Source organism: Cryptococcus depauperatus, chromosome 3 (assembly GCF_001720195.1).
Source record: "Cryptococcus depauperatus CBS 7841 chromosome 3, complete sequence".
Lineage (NCBI taxonomy): Eukaryota > Fungi > Basidiomycota > Tremellomycetes > Tremellales > Cryptococcaceae > Cryptococcus > Cryptococcus depauperatus.
In genome coordinates, this window is record NC_089470.1 from 1,498,189 (window position 1) to 1,519,760 (window position 21,572).

Here is a 21,572-nt window from a genome sequence, read left to right on the forward strand (position 1 = left end):
TATTTATTTCTTTTTACTGGTATATATCACAGGGTCTGTAAGAGTGTAAGGTAGCGAGAAAGACTGTGGTTTAAGGATAGACGGCCTGATGAAACTGTTATTAGCCGCCAAACAATATCACCTCAAGGAAAAAACTACCAGAAACGTTTCTGGTTAACTCACCTTGATACGAGTTTCATAGTGCTGTTCAATCACCTTTCTTTGGAGCTCTACCAACTTCATCAATACCTGTCTCTCTTGGCCACTATGGCCACTCTTGAAACAGAAAACTTACTTTGAGCAGCAGTCAAGAACCCGCTTTCTGGCGTCCACTCATCGGCAACGAGCACAATGGCCTCCAATAACTCCATACCCTTCAACCCTGCTTTTCTTCCTATATTGTTCAGCTCTTTGAGGGTTGCATCCACAATTTTTTCATCTGTGCACAAGTGCTCAAGGTCTTCACCCTCGCCAAGGTTGTTTTTCTTGACAAATGCGGGAAGGTTATGAGGATGAGCAACAACAATCATGGCTGGCTGATTGTGATCGCCATTGGCAATGATAGCGCCAGTGCTCACAAGAGGGCATGATTTATAGATTGACTCAAGATACTCAATGGCGATGTATTCTCCACTAGCAAGTTTGACAAGATTCTTCAACCTATCAATAATAGATAATGTTCCGTCCTTGTTCCACTGTCCAACATCGCCGGTACGGAACCAGCCGTCTTCGGTGAATGCCTCCTTGTCAAGGTCAGGCCGTTTGTAATAGCCTTTAAAGATAGCTGGGCCGCGAACAAGAATCTCGCCCTGAGGTGGGTCATTATTGGAAAAGTATCCAGCTTCAGGGGCGTCCGTGAGCTTGATTTCAGCGGCGGGCACAGGTCCGCCGACGGCACCGTATTGCATGAATGCAGGATTTAGAATGGTGGCCATGGCAGTTGTCTCAGTAAGGCCGTAACCTATCTTCATTAGCGCTCAATCCCTTCTTGAGCTGTTGAATTTACCCTGGATCATAGTAACCAGAGCAGTGCACAAAAACTGCTGAGTACTCCTTGACACGGCACCACCACCGTTAAACAAAATTTTCAACCTTCCGCCGGTTTGAGCACGAACGGCATCAAAGACAATCTTGTCAGTAATCCCAGTAAGCAATGGGAGAGAATAGTTCTGTGCAGCCTGCTTGACTTTCAAAGCATAGTTAAAGATTGACTTTTTAAGACCACCTGCTTGGTCAACTTTCGTGAGTATGCCTTTTCGGATGAGCTCCCAAACGGCAGGTACACCAACCATAATGGTCTGTGCTGAACGTCAGAACAAATTGTTTGTTATGATATCGAACTTACAGGGCGGAATTCGGTAATATCACCTTTACATTCTCGAACACTCGCATCTGTCAAAGTCTTGACCCTACCGTAACCGATAGGAAGACCAGCAAAAACGAAGGCATTTTCAACAGCAAATTCAAGAATGTGCGCAAGAGGGAGGAAAGCAAGGTAGGCATCCTTGGCGGTGAGAAATTCGTATAAAAGAGTCCAAATGGAAGCAACTGTACCACCGTCAGTATCAATTGACAAGTTGGGAAGCTACATACCAGCAGAAACGACGTTGCCATGGGTCAACAACACACCTTTGGGTGTGCCGGCTATACCTAATCAGCACGGACCTTTGCCAATACTTTTATAGACTTACTAGAGCCAGATGTGTACATGCAGCAGTAGACATCTTCTCTTTTGGTTGGAATTGCTTCAACAGGCTTCTTTCGTCCAAGCTCCATAACGTCGTCCAATGAAACCACCCTCAAGCCCTCTCTTACTCCTCGAATCTCTTCAAGCACCTTTGCATCGGCCTCGCCATCATAGACGATCAAGTCGACCGTAGTCGTCTGTTCGATGACTTTGACAAGATTGCCTAAAAGGTCCGCGTTCGTAAACATGCCACGGACTTCTGTTTCATTGAGAGCGTGTTTGAGACCCTCGGGGCCGAGAGAGTCATAGGCGGTAGAGATGGGTGTAGCATTGAATGCACAAGCTTGCGCAACTAACATCCAGTTCCGGCTGAAGCGCCAATCAGTTTTGTATCTTACAAACTATTGGTACCCACGAAGTTTGGCTGTAGATATTGAAAAACTTTTCTGTTTCTCGCGTATCGTCCGAGCCAAGCTCCCTAAGACCAGCACCAAGTTCCTTGGTTTTCTGAAGGATATCTTCGTAAGTCCACCAGTTGTATGCCGACAACTTCCAATAGTTCCACTTCTTCATCTCCTTGTGTTCCTTGCCGCCAACGCGCTTGGTAACCTCCTTTTCCTCCGTGATAACCTTTTCGATATCACGGGCTGCAAAACCCTGTTTTGAACCATGAGTCTTTGCAGCATAAAGCAGAATATCGTGAACAGTATCAACTCCTGGGGCGGGCTCTGCCAATAATGGTCAGTCTCTAATCTGAAAGCACGATGGAGGTCTTACGCGTCACCAAGTCCTTGACGCAGTAAGACCTTCTAACGCGAGTCTCGCCGTGTGGCATAGGCTTGTCGGCATCAACTTCCCAAGAGGCAGGTTCCTTATTCTTTCTGGGAGCCATTATAAAAAAAATAAGAATAAAAGTATGGATGGTGGCAAAAATGAAATGGAAATTAGAAAGTAAAAAGTAACATCAAAGTCTTAATAAGAAAAACAATGACGCAGTCTCGATCGTCTAATGAGTACTACAAACTTTATTCTGTCTCATTACAAAAGGAACAGTAAAATCAATACCTATCCAGATTTTGGGGATATATGTATAATTACGTAATTATATTAAAATGAATGCACTTTTATAAATAAATGAAAAACATTCGCGTTCGTCACTTTCATTCCTTTTCTTCTTTTTACATGATTACTTGCCTTTAAAACCAGCAGGTTTGTTTCCAGACACAAGCTTACGACATGTAGACACAGCTTATCCCAACTTGACTCTCAGTCTACATTTTGCTCCACATGCTCTTTGCATTCTTCCTTTCTTCTCTGACCCTGGCCTCCATTCACAACTTCCCCTTGGTAACAGACTCTTTGGACTATCCTTTCAGCTTGGATTCAGCGTCCTATATGCAACTGACTCTACTGACCTACCTCGGACCTCAACATTTACTAATCATCATTCTATTCTCAATTCGTCTCTTCGTCTTCAATTTGTTTTCTGTTAAAAACACTTTTTTCTGGCCACCACAATACTTTATCATCTACAATTTGTCGTTGAAGAGCCATAATAAGATCAAAATGACATACATCAAGCAAATCATGTCGCTTGGCTTGATTCCACTACTTGCCCTTCTAGGATCTGTCGTTGCAGACAATGGGCAAGGTGGTAATCCTCCTGAATGGCCTGATTGGGTAACCAATGATTATGACTGTGGTACGTTTCGGGTTTGAAATGCTTACCGAGGTGGATTGCTGAAAGGGTCATAGTAATTGGCTGTTTATCCACTTTTAATGATACCATTACTACTATTCCTCAGTAAGACAACTGATATAATCTACCATCACAAAGCTCATGTGTAATGTAGGAAAGAACTGGAGCAGGCCGCCTTTGGCTGCGCGTCGTCTAAATGCCAGGGAGACGCTTCAGGTAACTTTTATCAAACTCTCTACTACATTCAAGTATGTCTTGTCGTTTCTAATTAGCATTTTTTTCTCGGCTAACGACATTCTCAGCTCTTTTACGCCACCGGATCCATCTATGAGTGGAACGACTCGGCGCCGGATGGCTATAAGCATGCTACGTTCACTAACAGCGGCGGTGCAAATGCTGCCGCCCCTGTGAGTAGCAACTCTGATGCCTCTGCCACCAGCCATGATTCTAAGGGATCCGGGAGCACCGACGGGGGGGCTGCTGCCACACCTAGCTCCAAAGGATCTGCCGCGAGTGGAGCTGCCAGTAGTTCTAAACACAATGGCACGAATAGCAGCACAGCTGCCAATTCTACTGCATCCCCCAAAGGCTCGAGTGCTGGCAGAAGCATTAGCTTCGTTCCAATAAGCGGACTCTTGAGTGCTGCTGTGGTCATGGTGTTGGGAGGTCTCTGGGTTGTTCTGTAGATAGAAGGGCAGAATAATTCAGAGTCCCATGTATATCACATAATAGGCTTTGTGCATTTGTTGAGCCGATCATGTATGAAGCAACCCATCTGTCCTTTGCTATTGTGATACAAGACACATCCCAATGCTTATGAGGTGCAATGATACACATGTTGCGAGAATCGCCTTGGCTGCCATACCCTAATAATTATTACCTTGAAACCTTGACCCTGCCGATGAATGAAAGCGATGCTGCTGAAATGAAGATCGCTGTCCTGTTTGATCTTGCATTGTCCCATCGAACCTCATATCTGTTGCTGTATATCTTGTTCCCATTGGCGCTTCTATTCCAAGAGGCATACCTAAACCCATATTCATGTTCATCCCATATTGTCCCATGTTCAAGCTCATAGACATTCCCATGTCATGGTATGGCACAAATCCTGGTTGCCCTCCATTGATCCCTGGTCCCGATATACTTGGCGATAACCCGTATTGCGCTATGCCTATACCCATTGGCATGCACAAATTCATGCTCGTTGGCAAGGCTTGACCACGAAGGGCAGCCATTGGTTGTTCAGTACTGGGTACACCCCCGTAATTTGTATGCTGCTGATGTACAAACTGAGGGCCTTGCATAAAACCTCTCGGTCCCATCATGCCCACATAATGCGCTCTGTTCAGATTTTGGTGTCTTGGGGCAGGAGGTCGATTATTAATTATTGCAGAATTGATGTGGTTCTGACCAGGTCCGGATCCAGGAGGTAGACGTGATACTCTGCGCTGTGGCGATTTAGGACGAAGCTGGTCTATTTCCTGATGAAATGGCAAAATAGGCTTGCCATCCGATTCTAAAACTTGGGTTAAGTAAGTTGCTGAGTCAAACGGTTGTACGTGAGACTGTTTGTTTTCTGGTTCCAAGTTGGGCGTAGTGAGAAGGGACTCAAAACCGACAGTAACCCAACCTTGACGAGCAAGACTGGGTCGGCCAAAAATCTCAAGACGGCGTGTACCTAGACAAAAGTTCTCAATCAGAGTGTATAGATAAGGTGGTAACCTTGGTCCTCCAGGATCTTCAGATCGTCAGATCTCTTATCTTTGATACGTTTTGAGAATACGTACCCTCCGAATGTTCCCAAACGATAACGTCGGTATCTACATTGCAATGCGCAAATCTTACGTCTACACTCCTCTTTATGGTGCCTCTAATCCCCATCAGACAATGCTCTTTCTGACTAGCGAATAATGCCCCTGTCGCTGCCCCTTCTTTTCGGCCTTTGTTCGTTTTCACCCAGACAATATCTTCTGCTCTCCTAAACCCCCATCTTGCAAAACACTCTCTTCCTCTTTCAAGCCCTTCGTCGTCACCTCGCCCTACCCAGAGAAAGACAATGGCAGGATCTGCCGACAATTGCTTGATTGGCAAATCGGCTACTTCAGACCAGCCTGCATGGGGGTTAATGCGAATCACGTCAAATTTGCAAGCACCAGCTAGAGAAAGGAGATTCTGACGTAATGGTTGAGTGTTTTGTAGCTGTGCGTATAAGGGTGGATGGGTGTGATTAGAGACTTGCTGTGATTTGAGGTCCATAAGTTTTCTCAACGCTGGATATCTCGTTTAAGGTCAGCATTCGCTTTCCGCAATTTTTGTCTCCGTTATAAATTCAGCTCACTCTGCACATATCTCATCATCTTTGGCGCCCATTATGAAGTTGCTCCCATACTCGCCAGAGTGGTTGTACCATTCACAATAATCATTCCGAACAGTCTCTTCGTCTTTGACATAATTTACGACATTCTCTTTACTTGGCTGTTCCTCTTCACTTGTCCGTCTTGATTGGATTTTTTCAGAAGGTTCTTGAGTAGATTTCGACCCTTCCTTGGAGGCACGCCCCAGAATAGCTGGTTGGGCTGGGAAAGTGTGGTTGGGAGCAAAGAATTTCCGTCTTTCGGCTTGGTTATCAAGTACAGAGTTGAAAAATGCCCGATACTCTGCAATAGCTACCATTGACGGCTTTTAAAAATCCACTCAAATCCTTGAAAAAGCAGAAAAGAAGAATAAAACAAATTATCGAGAAATGGATTTTACATTGAATGAACAGTTCACATTATCAAAAATGTCACGTGACGTTGGGCCTATGTCAAGGATTTGACTCCGTTACAGCACTTAGTACATGGAAAGGTAAAGTATAAACATGAATGTTTATGGAACTATACTACGTGGCATCCGGTTAGGCGTGCCAGTTACTCCGCAAGCCTATCTGCTTCTGACAGCCTAAAACAACATACGATTACTTTAAAAGACAACTAAAAAAATGAAAGAAGCGATTTTTCTTTTCCTCCTCAAGTTTGTCTGTTCATCCGCTCACACAATCTATGACCAGCTGTACTTCCTATAGGATCATTGCAGTCGCTAGATCAATCATAGCAAGCTGATATTCGCTGTGTATCCGGAGTACGTTGTCAAGACTGGGTCACTCGGGTGGTTACAGTGGTTATGCCCTTGGGACGAGATACTACTTAGTAGTTAGGATATGATATATAGAGACAGAAAGCTAGATTCATTCTCTGGGGTTTGTCTCTGGGTTGTCTATCCTTATATACATCTTCTCCTGTCCAGTGTATCCAACCCGACACACAACCTCCACCATCCTTGCTTGCTGTGTTTCTGACATACGTCTTACAAGGGGTACAAGACTATTAAAGACATGAAAATAGTTGCCTTGGCACGTTAGAGGGTTTGTTGTTTGGAAAGTAGCAAACAGGAACACCGGTCATGGCTCCCTAAGCCTTAATAAGAAGCCATCTTTAAACCATCTTTAGCGAGTATCTTGACAGACTTGCTGTTGAAAGTGGATGAGTATCAAAACTGGAGCGATTTGAGTGCTAACACCAACGAAACAGACAGAACATGAAGTAGCGCAAACTTTTCGATACTCCATGCGGTTAACTGCTGCAGTAAAGGAGGACTGACGCCCATGGTTGATGGTACTTTTGCCACAACGTCAATTATGGTCACTGAAATACAAAGATTTCGTCAAAATCGAGCATTGAGGCAATCGAGTGGGATAGGGCGGACCTATGTTGAAAGAGCTACACAAAGGTTAGTACCTGCTTGAACAATTAATACAATCTTGGTAGGCGAGGGAGGTTTGAGGTGGTATACAACAGATCTTTCACTTCCTTTCATTCCATACTATATGCCTGGTCATGGAGAGCAGTTTTGAGTTGCTTTTACAACTCCACTGTCGTTAAAATCAGCAATGTCGGGTATTCTGGATCAGACAGCAGAAGGCATCACCACGAATACTAATGGTCAGACATGTATCAAGCCAACAGCATGGGATACAATTATCAGTAAGTTTGGGGCACGCCAACAGCAGTCTTTCCCTGTTGATACTTTCTCAATTAGAGGCCACAATAGCCCTGATGATTGCTGAGTTCATTGTCGTCATTTTCTTTATATACGTACGCTATAAACGGCATCACGCAGATCACATGCATGGTCATGCCAGTGCCTACGCGGGCTGGCTCAAGCGAAAATTGGATCAAAGAGGATTGAAGAAAAAAAGAAAGGCAGCAAAAAAAAAAGATCAATATAAATATCAGTGATACGGGCAGGGTTGAATTGGGTAATGGTTGTATTTCTAAAAATTCGTTGGAGTGTTGATATGTAACTGTCTCTTGCCAGTCTATACTCTCACGGATAAGACACTTTGTATAGTGCTACTGGCCAGCCATTAGATGTTTCACCTGCCCCTGCTACTTGCATACATGAGGTTATGCTGGGCGTTTCCTTTGAACAACCTTTGATGATCTTCCTTTGACGTCTTTGCACGTTCTTGCGGTTTGTGACAACACTCCTGTCCTGCCCTCGCTCCATCACTAAACACATCATACTCTTCATCACACAATGACAAAATGTTGGACAGAATCCCAGGTGTCTCGAAATCGGGAGAATCACTGTGTCTGGAGCATTGGCTTCTGATTGTCGTTTACCGTATGTTTCTTTCCCCTCTGTTCCGCCTTATGGTGCCAAGTATCTGACAGCACTCTCAGTCACCTTTTCAATCCTTGCGTTTGCTTTGTTGCTCTTCATTTCTCTATCGATCCGAGAGTTATGGCTCATGAAAAAAGCACATGCGCAAGGCGCTGAAGCTGAAAGCGAGAAGGATGAACTGATAGCAAATGAAGGAGAAGAGTTTGCCAACCGGCAAAACAAGTGAAAGATAGAACCGCGGTTGAAAAGAAAGGATACAGCCGGTCAACTGCCGTCCGAGTAGATAATCATGCAGGTAATGACTAAGCGGCACGATAAGATGCCTTTGGATTATGCTTCTCAAAGACGACATACTTCTTTTACTCCCTTTTTCGTGGGTATATAGAGGGCCGGAAAGAGCTTGTTGGTGCATTTGTTGCCACCATACTTGATTTCATCGCAAACTTTTGCCCACACTATGTTTGAAATTCTTGATATCGACGAGGAGTATCGTCATGAGCATCCAGATGATATTCCTTTGCCACGCTCTCCAGGGATTGGCGCCACTATACCAGTGCGATCCTCCTACCATTAACCCTTGGTCTTGTTGCTAATACAAGGTAGGCGAGGCAGACACCTAAATGCTGAGAAGACACCCGCGCCGGCGCATAACGTTGAAGAATATGTTGAGAATACGATGCAAGAGATGGAAGAGGGATAACTTGTAGATGAATTGAAAGAAATGTTGATGTTTTAAAGATATCTATAGTAGTAATGTAATATGTATGTTGAGAAAATACCTCGAGTCTGTCGTGACGTCACGAGATTTGATACATATGATTCAGTGTAAGCATGTGATATTATTGTATTTTCGTTTTCAAGTTACTTTTATTTCTCGCCACTGTACCCAATACAATTCACAATGTATCTTACTCCAGGTCTCAAGCACAACTACTCGCTCTACGCCATTCCCGCTGGATGGTTGATTGGGCACGTAGAGGTTCTCTCGAGTCAACTGGAGGCAAGAGCTGAGACCAGATTTTAGCATGGCCCCTTTGTGGTGGGCGATATTTCAGACAGACAAGACCTCGCCTGGAGTCTACAGTAATGCTGTCAGTTTGGTTGCCTGCTGATTTGAGGTATTGAGAAACTGAGACTGATGGATAAATGCTGGGAATTAGAAACCCAAGGAGAGCTGGACGAGGCTCCACGAAGCAGGGTTGTCTCCCAAGGTGAGAGTGTGCAATGATGGTCATGATCAAAAGCTAAGCCAAATGTTTCCAGCTCTATGGACGCATCACTCGCGCTATCGCTGCTAATGATAACACTCATACGTGAATAATATAATTTGGCAAGCCGCTTGTCAATTGGCTGAAAAGATGTAGCAACCTGGCGCTCTTTGCTGCCTGTCTAGTTGCTGCCAACGCAGCTCATGTCCACCGCGACACCTTACATGCCTGTGTTGCTACTTGGATTGGATCCCGCATTGCGTATACTCTGGCGTATGTTATGATTGAAGATGGTGAGTGTTTGGTATTTGAATTGCCGATCGTGTTGGCGGTTATGAAATATCGAGCTGATGATGACCAGACAAATGCTCTTGGATTCGCTCAGGATTTTACTTTACGGGCATCTTTTCCTGCTTTACTCTAGTAGTCAAAGCAGCAGACAGGTTCAAGAGTCTCACTTGGTGATCGTGAAGCGTAATAAGGATATGCTCTGTTGACAAAAATACAGTGCAAATGTTTAATCGGGATGTACAACCGTATGGATGGTATAGCAGCAATGCTGGATCACGAGGCTTGGCCATGATTGCCCTTTGCCCTTTTGGATAGTTCCGGGATTACCTGAGAAGCGTCTAATGCTTCTAATCAATGAAAGGCTTCACCATTGGCATTACCTTGGGGTACTGCCACTTATCCATCCTCCATCTTGACATCTGTGTTTTCCAGATTTGAATTATGTTGTAGACTGTCCTCAGGTGGAGCATTATGTATCTCTGGACTTTTCTGTATAGCAAGTTGATGTCTTCGATCAGGAAGGGGTATCTCTGGGAAATTGTCGTGAATGGCCTCATGTAATTTGCGGCGAAATGTCTGTCGATGATTAGCCAAGTTCACATCTCGCTCGTAAAGACTACCTCCAGACCGATAACTCTGCCTAGAGCATGCTGGTTCTCGCCAGTAGCACGAGTAAGAGTCTGTCGGGTGTATATATGTGGATTTTTGTAACGATCAACTTGTCTGCGAGACTCGAATCAGCATTCTCTTACAAACTTTGACGCTGAGAAGGCTTATATGCTCACTCGACTACAGCTTTTGGCACAGTGTCTTGTAACTGGGAACTCAGTTTTGACAACTTGAGAAAAGCCTCATTAATGTTTTCTCTGCCTTTGTATCAGCCATCACTCTTTTCAACCACCGACATCCTCAATGAAGCCTCACAAGTAGTTGGGTACAGCACCTTCTCTATTTTCTCGTACATTTCCCGCACTAATCTCCATTTCGTACAAGTCTTGAGCCAATCGCAATAACTGACTTTCCACGATGGCCCGGACAGCTGCTGGATTGGAAGATGCCGTTGGTGGTGCTGAGCCTCCTAGGGCTGCTGAAGGTGTAGAAGCTGGAGATGGCAGATGTTTATTGTCTATAGACATGCTGTGTTTTGTAAATCGCAAGGTAAAATTTAAAAGTTCAAAACAAAAACATCTTGGAAAGTCAAAACAGATTCGGCAAGTGGAGGCAGCTTTCAGAAAAGTCTCAACATTTCTGAGATGAATTATAATTTAATCTTGAAAATGTATCTGTAAAAGTATATCTACAAAACAAATGTCAAGTCCAAGCACTACTTCAACGTCAGACATTCCAGAAGTCATAAATGAGATCGAGAAGCTGCGGATGGATACTCTACACGAAAGCCAGCAGCCAATCTCGCTACCATTACAAACTACCTATAATGACGACGAACTTGAGCGGTTTCGAACCCAATGGCGGCAAGAGCTCAAAGTGAAGAAAGCTGAAGTGGATTCTTACGGCATGAACGTTGAATCTATCATTTGGAAAGAAAAGGAGCAAGATCAAGCAGGAGAGCCGGGCAACCACTTACTATGGAACAAGGAAAAGGCTCCAGCCTATACGTCAAAATCTTTGGGCATGGACCATGCCCCACGGCCAGCATTTGAAGTTCAAGATGACGCCCCAGAATCAAGTTGGTCATCGGTCACTTACCCTGATGCCAGGATCACAAGCTCTGGCAGTGTTGAGGCTCAACAAGTCAGAAAGCCACTTACACAGAGAGAGCGTGCAGTTCAAATATACGCAAAAGCGGTGGAGAGCGAACAAGGTGGGCAACTCAACGAAGCTCTGATGTTGTATCGCAAAGCATTCAAGACAGACAGTGTGTTTTTCTTTCGAGTCTGTACATGGACGATATCTGATAATCATCAAAGATGACGTTGATAAGCGCTACGCTCACTCATTTGTCAAAGATGCCATACATAGAGACGAGAATAAAACAACCGGTAGAATATCAAAGTCTGCTATCCCCATCTCCACTGATATCGTATCGCCAATGGCGCCTGTTGAGGAACCCTACACCTTTCAACGGCATATTCAGCTTCATCCAGACTATGTCAAATCTGTTCCGCCTATTGCTGTCTCTTCTCAATCCTTTAGAAAGTCTCCTTTATCGTCCCTAATCCAGTCGCTGCCCATTGCGCTTGATGAGTCTACGTTTCTGCCAGAAGACGAAAATTTACCAATACCAATCGCCAAGCTTCCCGCCGAATTGATAGATCTGATCTTGTCTCATTTGAACATCATCTGGATTGAAAGATTTGCAACGACATGCTGGAGAGCAAGGTACTTGACAAACATATCTATGGTTTGGCGGAGAATAGCGGCAATAATATACAAAGAGCCAGCAATGTTGCCTTCCGGGGGTGTGAAAATGAATGATTTGGTACGAAGACATGATCAAGAATGGAGAACAACTTTGATTGAGGAGGAAAGAGTGAGAATGGATGGGTGTTATATCTCCTTATGTCATTACACGTGGGTCTGGTTTTTGACTGCCAAAGAATTTACTAAACTTTCGTCGCTAGACGGCCTGGTGCCGGAGATGAATGGATTACTGTAGGTCATTAATGGTCCAGTCGCCTTTGCCCATTGTTAACTGTCTTATCACAGATCACACACCTTAGTTGGTTTAAATGACTTATACATCTGCCATGACTAATGAACCTTTTAGTCACCTATCATCGATTCCTACGATTTTACCCCGATGGATCTGCCATTTCTTATCTCACCACCAATCAGTGAGTTTTATCAATTGCAAACGCTTGCAAGACGCTCAACATCTTTACTAGTCCGTCGGAAGTTGTGCCCCTTCTGCGTCCTAAGTTCCGTGGTAAAGGCCTTCACTTTGGACGATGGCGACTTATCCGCTCAGATGATCCAAATAACAATGAGGCAGACTCTGAGACCAGAGCATACACAAATGGAGCAAAATGTACGGCAAAAGTTATTGTCTCAGGTTTGCTGGAACCAGGAGTGGAAAACTCCAAGTACGAATTTGAGATGGAGCTGAGTTTGGGGCAGAGTACAAGAGGCAAGTGCGTGATGGCCCTTGTGTCTTTCTCAAAACATGGAATGATCAGCAATTGATGATTTGTTTCACAATAGGTGGAATAAGTTGACGATTCTGGAGTACCGGTCTATAAATCTTGCGACAAGAGAAACGCTGGCGCTCTCTCTAAAGCACCAGAAACCATATCATTTCAGCAAGTGAGTATCATCCTTTTTCCTTCGCAAGACATTATTGATATTCCTGACTACTCAGAGTTCGTTCTTACAACCCCCCCTTCTAATCACATTATTTATCGTATTGTCATACAACAGGACTACATATTGCAATCCATTGCATGTCGTAGATGTGTATTTTTTCAAGCGATAAGCGATGTATTCCAAGCTGACTAATGGAAAAATCGATCAGCTGGTAAAAACAGATTTCGGAGACTCAAAGACCAACATGAAGGTAGAATAGCAGGACCATATTCAAGTAATATTCCTTTGAAGGTATTAGAAAAGCGACAAAACTCGAGCTGTGATCTTTCAAAAGGTGCAGGAATTCAGCTTAGGTAGCTGGACATATTCTCAAAGCCGTTGCTCAGCTGAAATGATGAGCCACAGTGTTGTGTTCTAGCATCCACATTATTAATGTTTGAACGCTCTCCACTCATGCCATTGTTCTCGTTCCACACATACCTACCCACGAATCCAATTTCATAGCCAACCACAGGCCAAGAAAGGGTGTTAAAGGGGAACATGGGGTATTGCAGGAATTGCTTTGATCCTACTGATGATTTCTTGTATTCCAGCACAGTGAGGACTGTTGTTGAATGGGACATGAGGAGAATAGGTCTTGGACAAGGGACGTTGGGGTTAATCTGATGAGCGCCATCAAGTATTATTGCTGTTGTAATAGAGAAAGCAGCCAAGTCACGGACCAAGCCAGCCAGCATCTTCCAAGAATCAAACAACCGTCCAGCCAACAAAACCACTGCGTCCAATCGTCATTTCACCAGCCAAACCTTATAAAGCGAAACCGACGCTGACTCAATAGTCGCTCAGCAAGTCCTATGCCATCAGCAGGACCTCTATCTTCCAAACAAGGGCAAGGCCCCTCTGGGGTACAACGAAGCTTTCCACCCATCAAAAACGAGAGACCAAGTAGCGCTGATGTCCAAGCAAGTCAACTGAAGAGACCGAAAAGCGCGACAGGCCTTGGAAGACAACCAAACGGTCTAATATTTACGGATAACAGACCAGAAAATAGCATATAAATGTTGTAATTACATAAGCATGAGTGTTTGGAACTGCATCAGTGATGACAGAATCTATTGCTATTTGTCACAATTTCACTTTTTCCATCGCATTTATCAACACCAATTGGCGATCCAAGATAACTAGCTAGATCTAGTATTGGCCAGACTGGGCGAGAGCTTCCTCAGCCTGTTGTTTAGCATGCCACTTGGCCTTTTCTCGGTCAAACTCGTTGAGACCTATACCTGGATCAGTCTTTGAGTCCACAGTAGCGCGCGTGACATACCCTTGGTCTCGAAAAGCCTGTCAACCTCGGCCGCAGCAAAACCGGCAATAATCTCTTTGGCGAGAGCGTGCTAGACAGAGTAAGCACATATCTGCGTCCTGGCGCAGGACTTACAGAAGGAGGCTGACCATTGGCAGCAACGTGATCCTCGTACGCCTTCATAGCTTCAAAGCCGGCAGCACCACTATGATCAGCATGTCAGCCTGAAACGAGGCTATACAGTAACACAAGTATATCCCACCCGATAAGCTCATGCGAAAGACGGGCCTTGTGTTCTTGGTTGTCGGGGTTGAGACCGTACACTTCGTCCCTACCAGAGGGGTCGTTGTCGAAGAAATCAAAGAGACCTATTCCCTACCTGTCAGCACACAACCACACTGCTCAAGCCAACAGCCACATACCCATATCGATAGATCTTGATGAAAAGGTAATTGAGAATGAACGAGGGGATGATTGAAAATGGCAGTCTATATATACCCTTCCACGCCCAACAGAGCTGTGCTTACCCCTGAATTTCTTTCGGGCACACCTCAACAACGTTTGGTGGCAGCTCCGTTGTGGTCAGAAATAGATTCAAAAGGTGGAGGCGGTAAGAGATAGGGTGCCTGGGATCAGGACACCATGATGTAGCATGGCTATTATCGAGTTTTGCGGGGCTCCGCCCTATCTGGATGCAGGAGTGTCTCCAATGTCGAAGCCTCCGACGCTGTCAAGTGCTTGCTAGATACCTGCAGCTGACTCGTCCCGTCCAAAATGTCTGGCAGATTGCACTCAAGTTTGAACACTCTTTTGAGAGTGAGTGTATGTTGAGAGGTACAGGTTGACGGGTAGGAATGCATAGAGAGATGGTCGTACAAGATTGATGTATGATACAAGACAAATTATGACAAGGCCATAATCTCCTTCTCTTTGAGATCTATGAGGACCGTTACTCTTGTCATCACAAATATCATACATCGACTTTCATGTACCATTGCTCAAATTCTTCCAGTTCATTCTGGAACCCTAAGTAGACCGTGAACTTTTAAGCTTCGCATTACGATGCCGCAAGGAAGACTTACCTTGAGGCTGAGAGTTGTCGGCGACGGTTTTTTCGTCGTGAGATCCATCAAATGACTCATCGTTTGCGGCAATATCGTCAGTATCAGAATTGTTTTTAGGATTGTTCGTGTATATGGAATGATCGTGTGCGGTTAACTTTTTCTCAGAGAGCCTTGGTTTTTTGTTGGCAGGACGGCCAAAGCCGCCAACAACTAATGGTTGTGTCCAATGGCTCCAAATACTGGTAAAAGTCTGAGAGATATCCTCTTCTTCATAATCAGCGGACATTCGGTCTTGTAAGTCGCTTCTTTCATAGTATGGGAGGCCAAAGATGCGATCAGCATCAAAGTTATAATTTGCTCGACAGTCAAATTTGCGCTTAGACGATGGAGAAGTTCTTGGGGATTCTTCAAACATATTGTGCTGTAGCATATTTTCAGATGACCAAGCTTGACTGGGTGGACTAGGCGTTTTGAGATGCTTTGGGGGTTCAGGGCTTTCTTGCACAGTTTCGTAATCTTCGTCAGAGGTGAACATACCGGAAGGCAGCTCGATTTTCTGTGCTGGGATTTCGTTTCTTCTGTTAGCGGAGATCACTGGAGATTCTAAATTTGCAGTAAGCAGAAAAGGTGATTGACTTGCTGATTGCCGATGAATCTTCATGGTGTCGAGTCTGTCTATTGCCTTGTGCTTGTTTTTATCAAAATACCGACATTTGCTACCAAGTGATGGCTCTGGCGGGGGCCGTTTTTGAGATTCCTGATCCGAAAAATCCAGATGGAACATCTCTGCTTCTTCGAAATTGGGTAGAAATAAAGGCTCGGGTGTGGTGGACATGACTGTTGAATTGAGTAGTCAGCTGAAAAGTCCAACATGTACCATTAGAAACAATCATTACGAGACTCAGAGCTTTTCCCCTTCTGAAGACGATTTGACGGTGTAAGACTTTCTGGTCGCCTTCTTGATTCTGACAGATCTTCGCTTGATTCATGCACAACCATTGGTCTGCGATAATGGACTACAGCTGAATCATTGGCTACTCTTAGAAAGCCGACATACAAATGGAAGGCGTTCTACTTGTGACACTGTCGATTTTGAACTGAGGAAGAAATCCAGCATCATTTGAAAGAGAACTGCTAATTGTATGTTGCCTACGAACACAAACAGAGGCTGATTTTTCAGTCAGTGTAGAAGCATCGCGGTTCTTATGAAGTGTAGCAAGTTTGTCTTTATGCTTTAATTGGCCTTCAACATCCTCCATCGATTTTTGAAACTCGCGCATGCGATCAAACGCTATTTCGGTTCAAATCAATTAGAACAGTAGCTCTGGTGACAGACTCACCAGTCTTAATATTGCCTTTTCCCTTCCGTGCTGATCTGGTCCTCTTTTTAAGAGACACTCCGATTTTGCAGCAGCCATGATTGCAAGACTGTCTATCTTTGCAAGAGTGATGGCATGGAAGATTTCCATTTGGAAGCAGCTCCTCTTCTGATTCAGACGTGGGTTGCTGAAAAAGAATGCGGCGGGAGAAAGGAGCTTTTGATGTTCATTAGTTCATCATATTGTATGTTTTAATCAATAAATGTAAGACCAACAAAGGCGACCATCTTCCTGATCGTTCATAACTCCGGAGTAAATAGCGTCGCCTAAATGAGTATCGTACTCAACGACTGTTACACAGCCTGCCACTTCATCAACTAATGATAACACAGTCAGATTTGGTACTCATGTAGCCCACTCACCTGCCACAACGGCAATAACTTTATCGCATCTTTTATCTAGGCTGACGGCAAGGAGAAAACTAGTACCTTCGTTTTTAAGTTTTTTCAGTTCCATGCGCCTGTATCCGATGAATAGGCCATTTTGGCGTAGGAAGAGTGCGGACAGATTGTAATGAGTGATGAATCCTCCACATTTCCTTTTAGATTCTGTTGCCATAAAGTTATTTTTTGGTTGAATATGGACACGTAAATTCAGAACGTTGAATGAGCCATCATGATCCCTACTTTCTTCTCTGTCCAGGCATTAGCTAGCAATTTATATGATTCGGGTACTCACTCAATTCTGACATAAAATTGAGGCATCTTATCAACTTGATTGTATATGGCTTTTATAAAATCAGGTCCTCTATTAAGCCATAGCTGTATTCGTTCGGGCTTGACATCAAGGAACTGCTCAAAAGCTGTGATGTGCATGAGCTTAAGAGAACAATGGTAAATGGTCAAGTCAGGTCTCACATGCAACACCATTCTGGCCTAGAACTTTGATGGATTTGGGGCCTAATGGTGTAATCAGATATCGCTTACAAGGTAAAAATATGTCATACCTATGTTGGCAATTTGGCGAAAGATTGTTGGAGAGTCTTCCCACGCTTTTCCAATGACTACACGGTATAGCTCAAGGGCTGAGCAAGCTGCAATCCCATATTCGTGATGGAGGGCAAATTGAACCATGGCTGAATCAACGTCAATCTGAAATTATTTAATATGTTGCTTCAGGGTTTTACCTTTAGATATACGGGGTGCGTGATTGTAAACGGCCATGAGAGTCTGGATAGGTGATGAAAAATCTGTTTTCTTGACTCTCTCATCTAGAATAATGTTCCCAAAGGTGACTTGTAATAGCAAAAACACCTTATCACTGAAGAGGTTAATTCAAATCATATTTATTTAACATACGCATAGTTTTTCACATTCTCATGCAGAGGGAAACGAATTTCTTGATTGTCTCGAAGCTGGTTGAGGAACTACATCCCTTATGAGCCTTACAAAGTCCTGATTTTGATCTGGAACACTCACTCCAAACTCTCCTTGACGAATTCGTAAATCTTGAAACCTGATGCATCTGAGCCATGCCCAGTTATCTTGTTGGAACACTTACTCGGCTGCGCCCGCTAGAATTTCGAGGAGGTCTTGCAAGGTAGCCTTTGGCAGCATTTCTTTGATTGAACACATCTAAAGTGTTTCTTAAACATTGTACAGAAGTCATGACTTTGAAAATAGACATACTGTGCTATAAGCTATGCAAGAGGGCTATAAGAAAGAAGCTTTCTTTTGTAGACCGATACTTACAAATCATGTTCCCGCTCATGATCCTACCTGTTTCAGTCGGTATAAGGGAATCATCATTTGATCTTTCAATAAAGCCATCCCTCTCCAAGCTCATGAGCGATTCCTTGTAGCAATCAACCATCTGTTCAACGTTTTATAGCGTGCATTACTAACCTCAACATAACGATCTAACCATTCTCTCCAGGAATCATCTGTTGGTTTGTCTTTTGCAGCTGGAAGAGCATAATAACGAGGGTTTTGTTGAATGCGAATGTAAAAAAAGGAGCTGTCAAACATGTCAAAATCACATGACGGTGTTGCTTTGACATACTTTCGCAGCCAATCTTGCGCCGAATCCACAGATGTGATTGTGCCTTGACCTATCTCGCTGTTGAGATCTAGAGACATTTTCTCAGCAGTCTTAAGTTTGCCAATGAAAGAGCCTACGTTCTGTTAGGTTTTCGTGTCTATGAGGATAAATGTGAGCAACAGTTCCAATCATCAAAGTCAACTGACAAACAACTCTCCAAGATTGTTTGAGAGTTCAACATTGACTGATACTACATAATCTGTGAGCTTATTTCGTACATCAGCAGATTATGACCTACTTTTCTTACTTTCGTGCGTTCACACATGACCACCACCACTCCTGATCTATCATATTGAGGACGCCCCGCTCTACCCACCATTTGCTAACATCCTCTTATTGGCTTGTGAATTTTCAATTCAAGGAAGGTTCACTCACCTGAATGTCAATATCAGAATATTCTTTGAACCCAACACCCGGTCCCTGCCAAGCCATAACGCCTTTTATTATGACAGTATGAGCAGGTAGATTTACGCCGACTGCAAGAGTCTAAAGGTTGCCATAGAATTAGCTGAGAAGACAGATATATACCTGCTTTCAAATCCGTACTGATGTCGATGCAATCATATGCAGTTTTCCATCCCGATATGCATCTTCAATAGCTCGACGATCACCATAGTCAAGTCCTGCGTGGTGTATTGCTATACCACATGTCGAGAGCTCGGCTAATTTTTTATCTTGTAAATCCAAGCGTCTCCTAGATGAGATTAATGAAGAACGAGGTCGCTGTTGCGACAACACACATACCCAGGTGGGTGATGCCAAGGAAGTTTGAGACCTCTGGCTCTGGCCTTTTCATATTGATTGAATATAAACTCAGCAGTAGCTTGACAGGCTATGAAATACAATCAGTAACACAACCCAACTTATGGCACGGCACTCACACTTTCTAGTTGGGCAAAAGACAAGGACTGGCTGTCCAGCTGCATGTCGAAGGAGGATAGGGAATAATTCCCTATCCAGTTTGCTCGAAAGCGTCCAATCGTTTCCACATCCATCAATGCCATAGGTTTCGCGCGAAAGAGGGACAGGTCGGAATTCTTCACCAAATTTATATACAAGCGCCATTGGGGATCCTTCAACTGCGAGTTGTCTGTTTCTGCCTTTGACTAATTTTTCTTGGGTCAATAAGCGTCTCGACAGCTGTTCATAATCAATCCTTGATGGGCCAAGCCAACGGGCGATGTCGTCGATGTTTGGAACGGTCGCGCTGAGCGCCACAAAACGTATACCTTTACTGAGACCTTTCATGCGCGAGATGACAACTTCTAAAGTAGCTCCTCGGCTTTCCCGGAGAATATGAACCTAATAGAAGTAAGTTTGATGTAGTTTATGGTAAAAATAAAGATTCAAAACTCGCCTCATCAATCATAATGAGCCTTAGCCTTCGAGACATTTGTTCCATATTTTTGGACTTTCTAGTCATTGAATCGAACTTCTCAGGCTAGATAGAGAAGGAAGAGACGATTAAGACGTCGTTGTGTTTGAAGCGAGTGATGACGCACAGTGGTTACAACAAGATCCGCAGTCCTAATTGTATTATATACGGTTGATGAATTGGGCCAATCTCCTGTAATTTCTACGCCTGTCATTCATGTCAGTCTAAAAATTGGTCAGATATGATCAGGGAGGGTCAAATCACAAATGACATCAGTGAGGGCTTGGCCCATCCTCTCTTGCCAGTCTTTGGTTTTCTCATTACACAACGCCTTGGTGGGGGCTATATAGATAGCCAGTGGTTTGACTGATTCGTCAGGGGTTCTATATGTGAGACTACGCAGAAACGCCAATTCGAATATAGTTGTCTTGCCAGAGCCAGTGGGGGCCGAAACAACAATGTTTTCATCCCCTTGATAGACACTGTCGAAAACTTTACTCTGTACCTCATTGAATACTGAAAACTCGAACAATTTTCTTTGACCAATAGCTGCAGTCCAGATGTAAAGCATGATGCATTTTCGTTAAGAACCAGAGACTTACGAAGTCTAGAGGTAGGAACAAGCGCTTCACCATGCTTAGCAGACACTGCATCTTCACTGATATATTCTGTCTCTCTGATTGCCTGGGCAGTGGCAGCGGACCCACAATCCTCAATATCATGCACCATAGCTAAGTTTTATTGGTTAGAGTGCCCAATCTGACCTAAACTCACTTTCATGTTGCAAGCTTTGGTTGGCGGCCTGCACAAAATCGTCATCTTCCCAGATTTCATCGCCATAGTCTTCACTATCATATCGTTGAAGCTTGTTTACGTTTGCATTGACACCATGGGACGAGTTGCGCTTTCTAGCCGACCTGATAGTTTGCAATCGGGTTGTTCTAATGAAAGGCTGCTGACGAACCCGAGACATTACAGAAGCATTTGCAGCCCGAGTAGACCCTCTTGCAGCCGATCTTGCAAGTGTATTGGGTGTAAATCTGTAAGCATCAAGATTAAAGTAAGGTCGACAGCCTGTTCCAAATTCAACAAGGTGAGCCATATTGCACAGGGCCACTTTGGCCACCCACCGTTATTGTATATCTCATTTTCCTCCTTGTGATGCTCTGGGCTACCCAACAAAAGCATCTCCTCGCCTTTCTTTGTATCAATTCTAGTCCACAAGGGCTGTTCTTGGTCAGACTCCATTAGTTTTGCTCATATATATATATATATTAGAATGAGTGGCAAATTGATCATAATAGAAAAGAAAAAGTCAAATAGACTTTATATATCGATACGCGACGCGTCGAATATCCGACGCGTAGCGCGTCATATACTACATCAAAATGAATATACAAGTTAAGATTGCAATGAAAAGATAGATAGAAGAAAAGAAGAAAGAGCTATGCATGAAAAAATAGAGAGAGTAATCAATTTTTTGACGGAAATTATTGTATAGCAACTATCTATAGATATAACAAAAAATTCTTAGTGCTGGCCCAATAACAGCCATAGAATTGATGTTAATCAACAAAATATATGGAGTAATTAAAGTTGATTAGGCGCTGACGTGTAG

At 43.8% G+C, this 21,572-nt stretch overlaps 10 protein-coding genes across 10 annotated transcripts; 5 read left to right on the forward strand and 5 right to left on the reverse strand.

Annotated features, from left to right (window-relative positions):
* Positions 1–70: 70 nt before the first annotated feature.
* L203_102850 (uncharacterized protein) lies at positions 71–2,558 on the reverse strand (the record flags this gene model as incomplete). The annotated part of the gene is made up of 9 exons (XM_066212267.1): positions 71–85; positions 163–209; positions 275–940; positions 986–1,277; positions 1,325–1,527; positions 1,573–1,623; positions 1,671–2,035; positions 2,082–2,394; positions 2,444–2,558. 9 exons carry the CDS (start codon positions 2,556–2,558, stop codon positions 71–73), a joined length of 2,067 nt encoding a protein of 688 aa, XP_066068364.1.
* A 674-nt stretch (positions 2,559–3,232) lies between these two features.
* L203_102851 (uncharacterized protein) lies at positions 3,233–4,051 on the forward strand (the record flags this gene model as incomplete). Its single annotated transcript, XM_066212268.1, has 4 exons — positions 3,233–3,368; positions 3,422–3,470; positions 3,520–3,613; positions 3,668–4,051. The coding sequence occupies 4 exons, from the start codon at positions 3,233–3,235 to the stop codon at positions 4,049–4,051; spliced, it is 663 nt and encodes a 220-aa protein (XP_066068365.1).
* A 180-nt stretch (positions 4,052–4,231) lies between these two features.
* L203_102852 (uncharacterized protein) lies at positions 4,232–6,038 on the reverse strand (the record flags this gene model as incomplete). The annotated part of the gene is made up of 3 exons (XM_066212269.1): positions 4,232–5,103; positions 5,153–5,643; positions 5,704–6,038. The coding sequence occupies 3 exons, from the start codon at positions 6,036–6,038 to the stop codon at positions 4,232–4,234; spliced, it is 1,698 nt and encodes a 565-aa protein (XP_066068366.1).
* A 1,255-nt stretch (positions 6,039–7,293) lies between these two features.
* L203_102853 (uncharacterized protein) lies at positions 7,294–7,642 on the forward strand (the record flags this gene model as incomplete). Its single annotated transcript, XM_066212270.1, has 2 exons — positions 7,294–7,387; positions 7,443–7,642. 2 exons carry the CDS (start codon positions 7,294–7,296, stop codon positions 7,640–7,642), a joined length of 294 nt encoding a protein of 97 aa, XP_066068367.1.
* A 309-nt stretch (positions 7,643–7,951) lies between these two features.
* On the forward strand, positions 7,952–8,256 carry L203_102854 (uncharacterized protein; the record flags this gene model as incomplete). The annotated part of the gene is made up of 2 exons (XM_066212271.1): positions 7,952–8,030; positions 8,090–8,256. The coding sequence occupies 2 exons, from the start codon at positions 7,952–7,954 to the stop codon at positions 8,254–8,256; spliced, it is 246 nt and encodes an 81-aa protein (XP_066068368.1).
* Positions 8,257–8,931: 675 nt separating this feature from the next.
* Positions 8,932–9,703, forward strand: L203_102855 (uncharacterized protein; the record flags this gene model as incomplete). Its single annotated transcript, XM_066212272.1, has 6 exons — positions 8,932–8,999; positions 9,055–9,121; positions 9,191–9,241; positions 9,294–9,343; positions 9,395–9,531; positions 9,600–9,703. 6 exons carry the CDS (start codon positions 8,932–8,934, stop codon positions 9,701–9,703), a joined length of 477 nt encoding a protein of 158 aa, XP_066068369.1.
* Positions 9,704–9,925: 222 nt separating this feature from the next.
* L203_102856 (uncharacterized protein) lies at positions 9,926–10,665 on the reverse strand (the record flags this gene model as incomplete). Its single annotated transcript, XM_066212273.1, has 4 exons — positions 9,926–10,105; positions 10,150–10,252; positions 10,315–10,395; positions 10,454–10,665. The coding sequence occupies 4 exons, from the start codon at positions 10,663–10,665 to the stop codon at positions 9,926–9,928; spliced, it is 576 nt and encodes a 191-aa protein (XP_066068370.1).
* A 172-nt stretch (positions 10,666–10,837) lies between these two features.
* L203_102857 (uncharacterized protein) lies at positions 10,838–12,876 on the forward strand (the record flags this gene model as incomplete). The annotated part of the gene is made up of 8 exons (XM_066212274.1): positions 10,838–11,405; positions 11,458–12,061; positions 12,112–12,142; positions 12,197–12,209; positions 12,258–12,324; positions 12,376–12,621; positions 12,692–12,793; positions 12,849–12,876. The coding sequence occupies 8 exons, from the start codon at positions 10,838–10,840 to the stop codon at positions 12,874–12,876; spliced, it is 1,659 nt and encodes a 552-aa protein (XP_066068371.1).
* Positions 12,877–13,984: 1,108 nt separating this feature from the next.
* Positions 13,985–14,522, reverse strand: L203_102858 (uncharacterized protein; the record flags this gene model as incomplete). The annotated part of the gene is made up of 5 exons (XM_066212275.1): positions 13,985–14,070; positions 14,118–14,187; positions 14,232–14,301; positions 14,359–14,464; positions 14,519–14,522. The coding sequence occupies 5 exons, from the start codon at positions 14,520–14,522 to the stop codon at positions 13,985–13,987; spliced, it is 336 nt and encodes a 111-aa protein (XP_066068372.1).
* A 544-nt stretch (positions 14,523–15,066) lies between these two features.
* Positions 15,067–21,202, reverse strand: L203_102859 (uncharacterized protein; the record flags this gene model as incomplete). The annotated part of the gene is made up of 31 exons (XM_066212276.1): positions 15,067–15,122; positions 15,179–15,997; positions 16,057–16,176; positions 16,314–16,451; positions 16,501–16,695; positions 16,755–16,856; positions 16,902–17,173; positions 17,218–17,341; positions 17,397–17,438; positions 17,486–17,614; positions 17,666–17,792; positions 17,852–17,905; positions 17,958–17,994; positions 18,040–18,113; positions 18,168–18,178; positions 18,231–18,333; positions 18,384–18,495; positions 18,541–18,607; positions 18,657–18,676; positions 18,726–18,769; positions 18,818–18,901; positions 18,955–19,065; positions 19,126–19,273; positions 19,324–19,411; positions 19,461–19,881; positions 19,937–20,020; positions 20,082–20,161; positions 20,219–20,503; positions 20,557–20,685; positions 20,729–21,028; positions 21,085–21,202. The coding sequence occupies 31 exons, from the start codon at positions 21,200–21,202 to the stop codon at positions 15,067–15,069; spliced, it is 4,494 nt and encodes a 1,497-aa protein (XP_066068373.1).
* Positions 21,203–21,572: the final 370 nt, after the last annotated feature.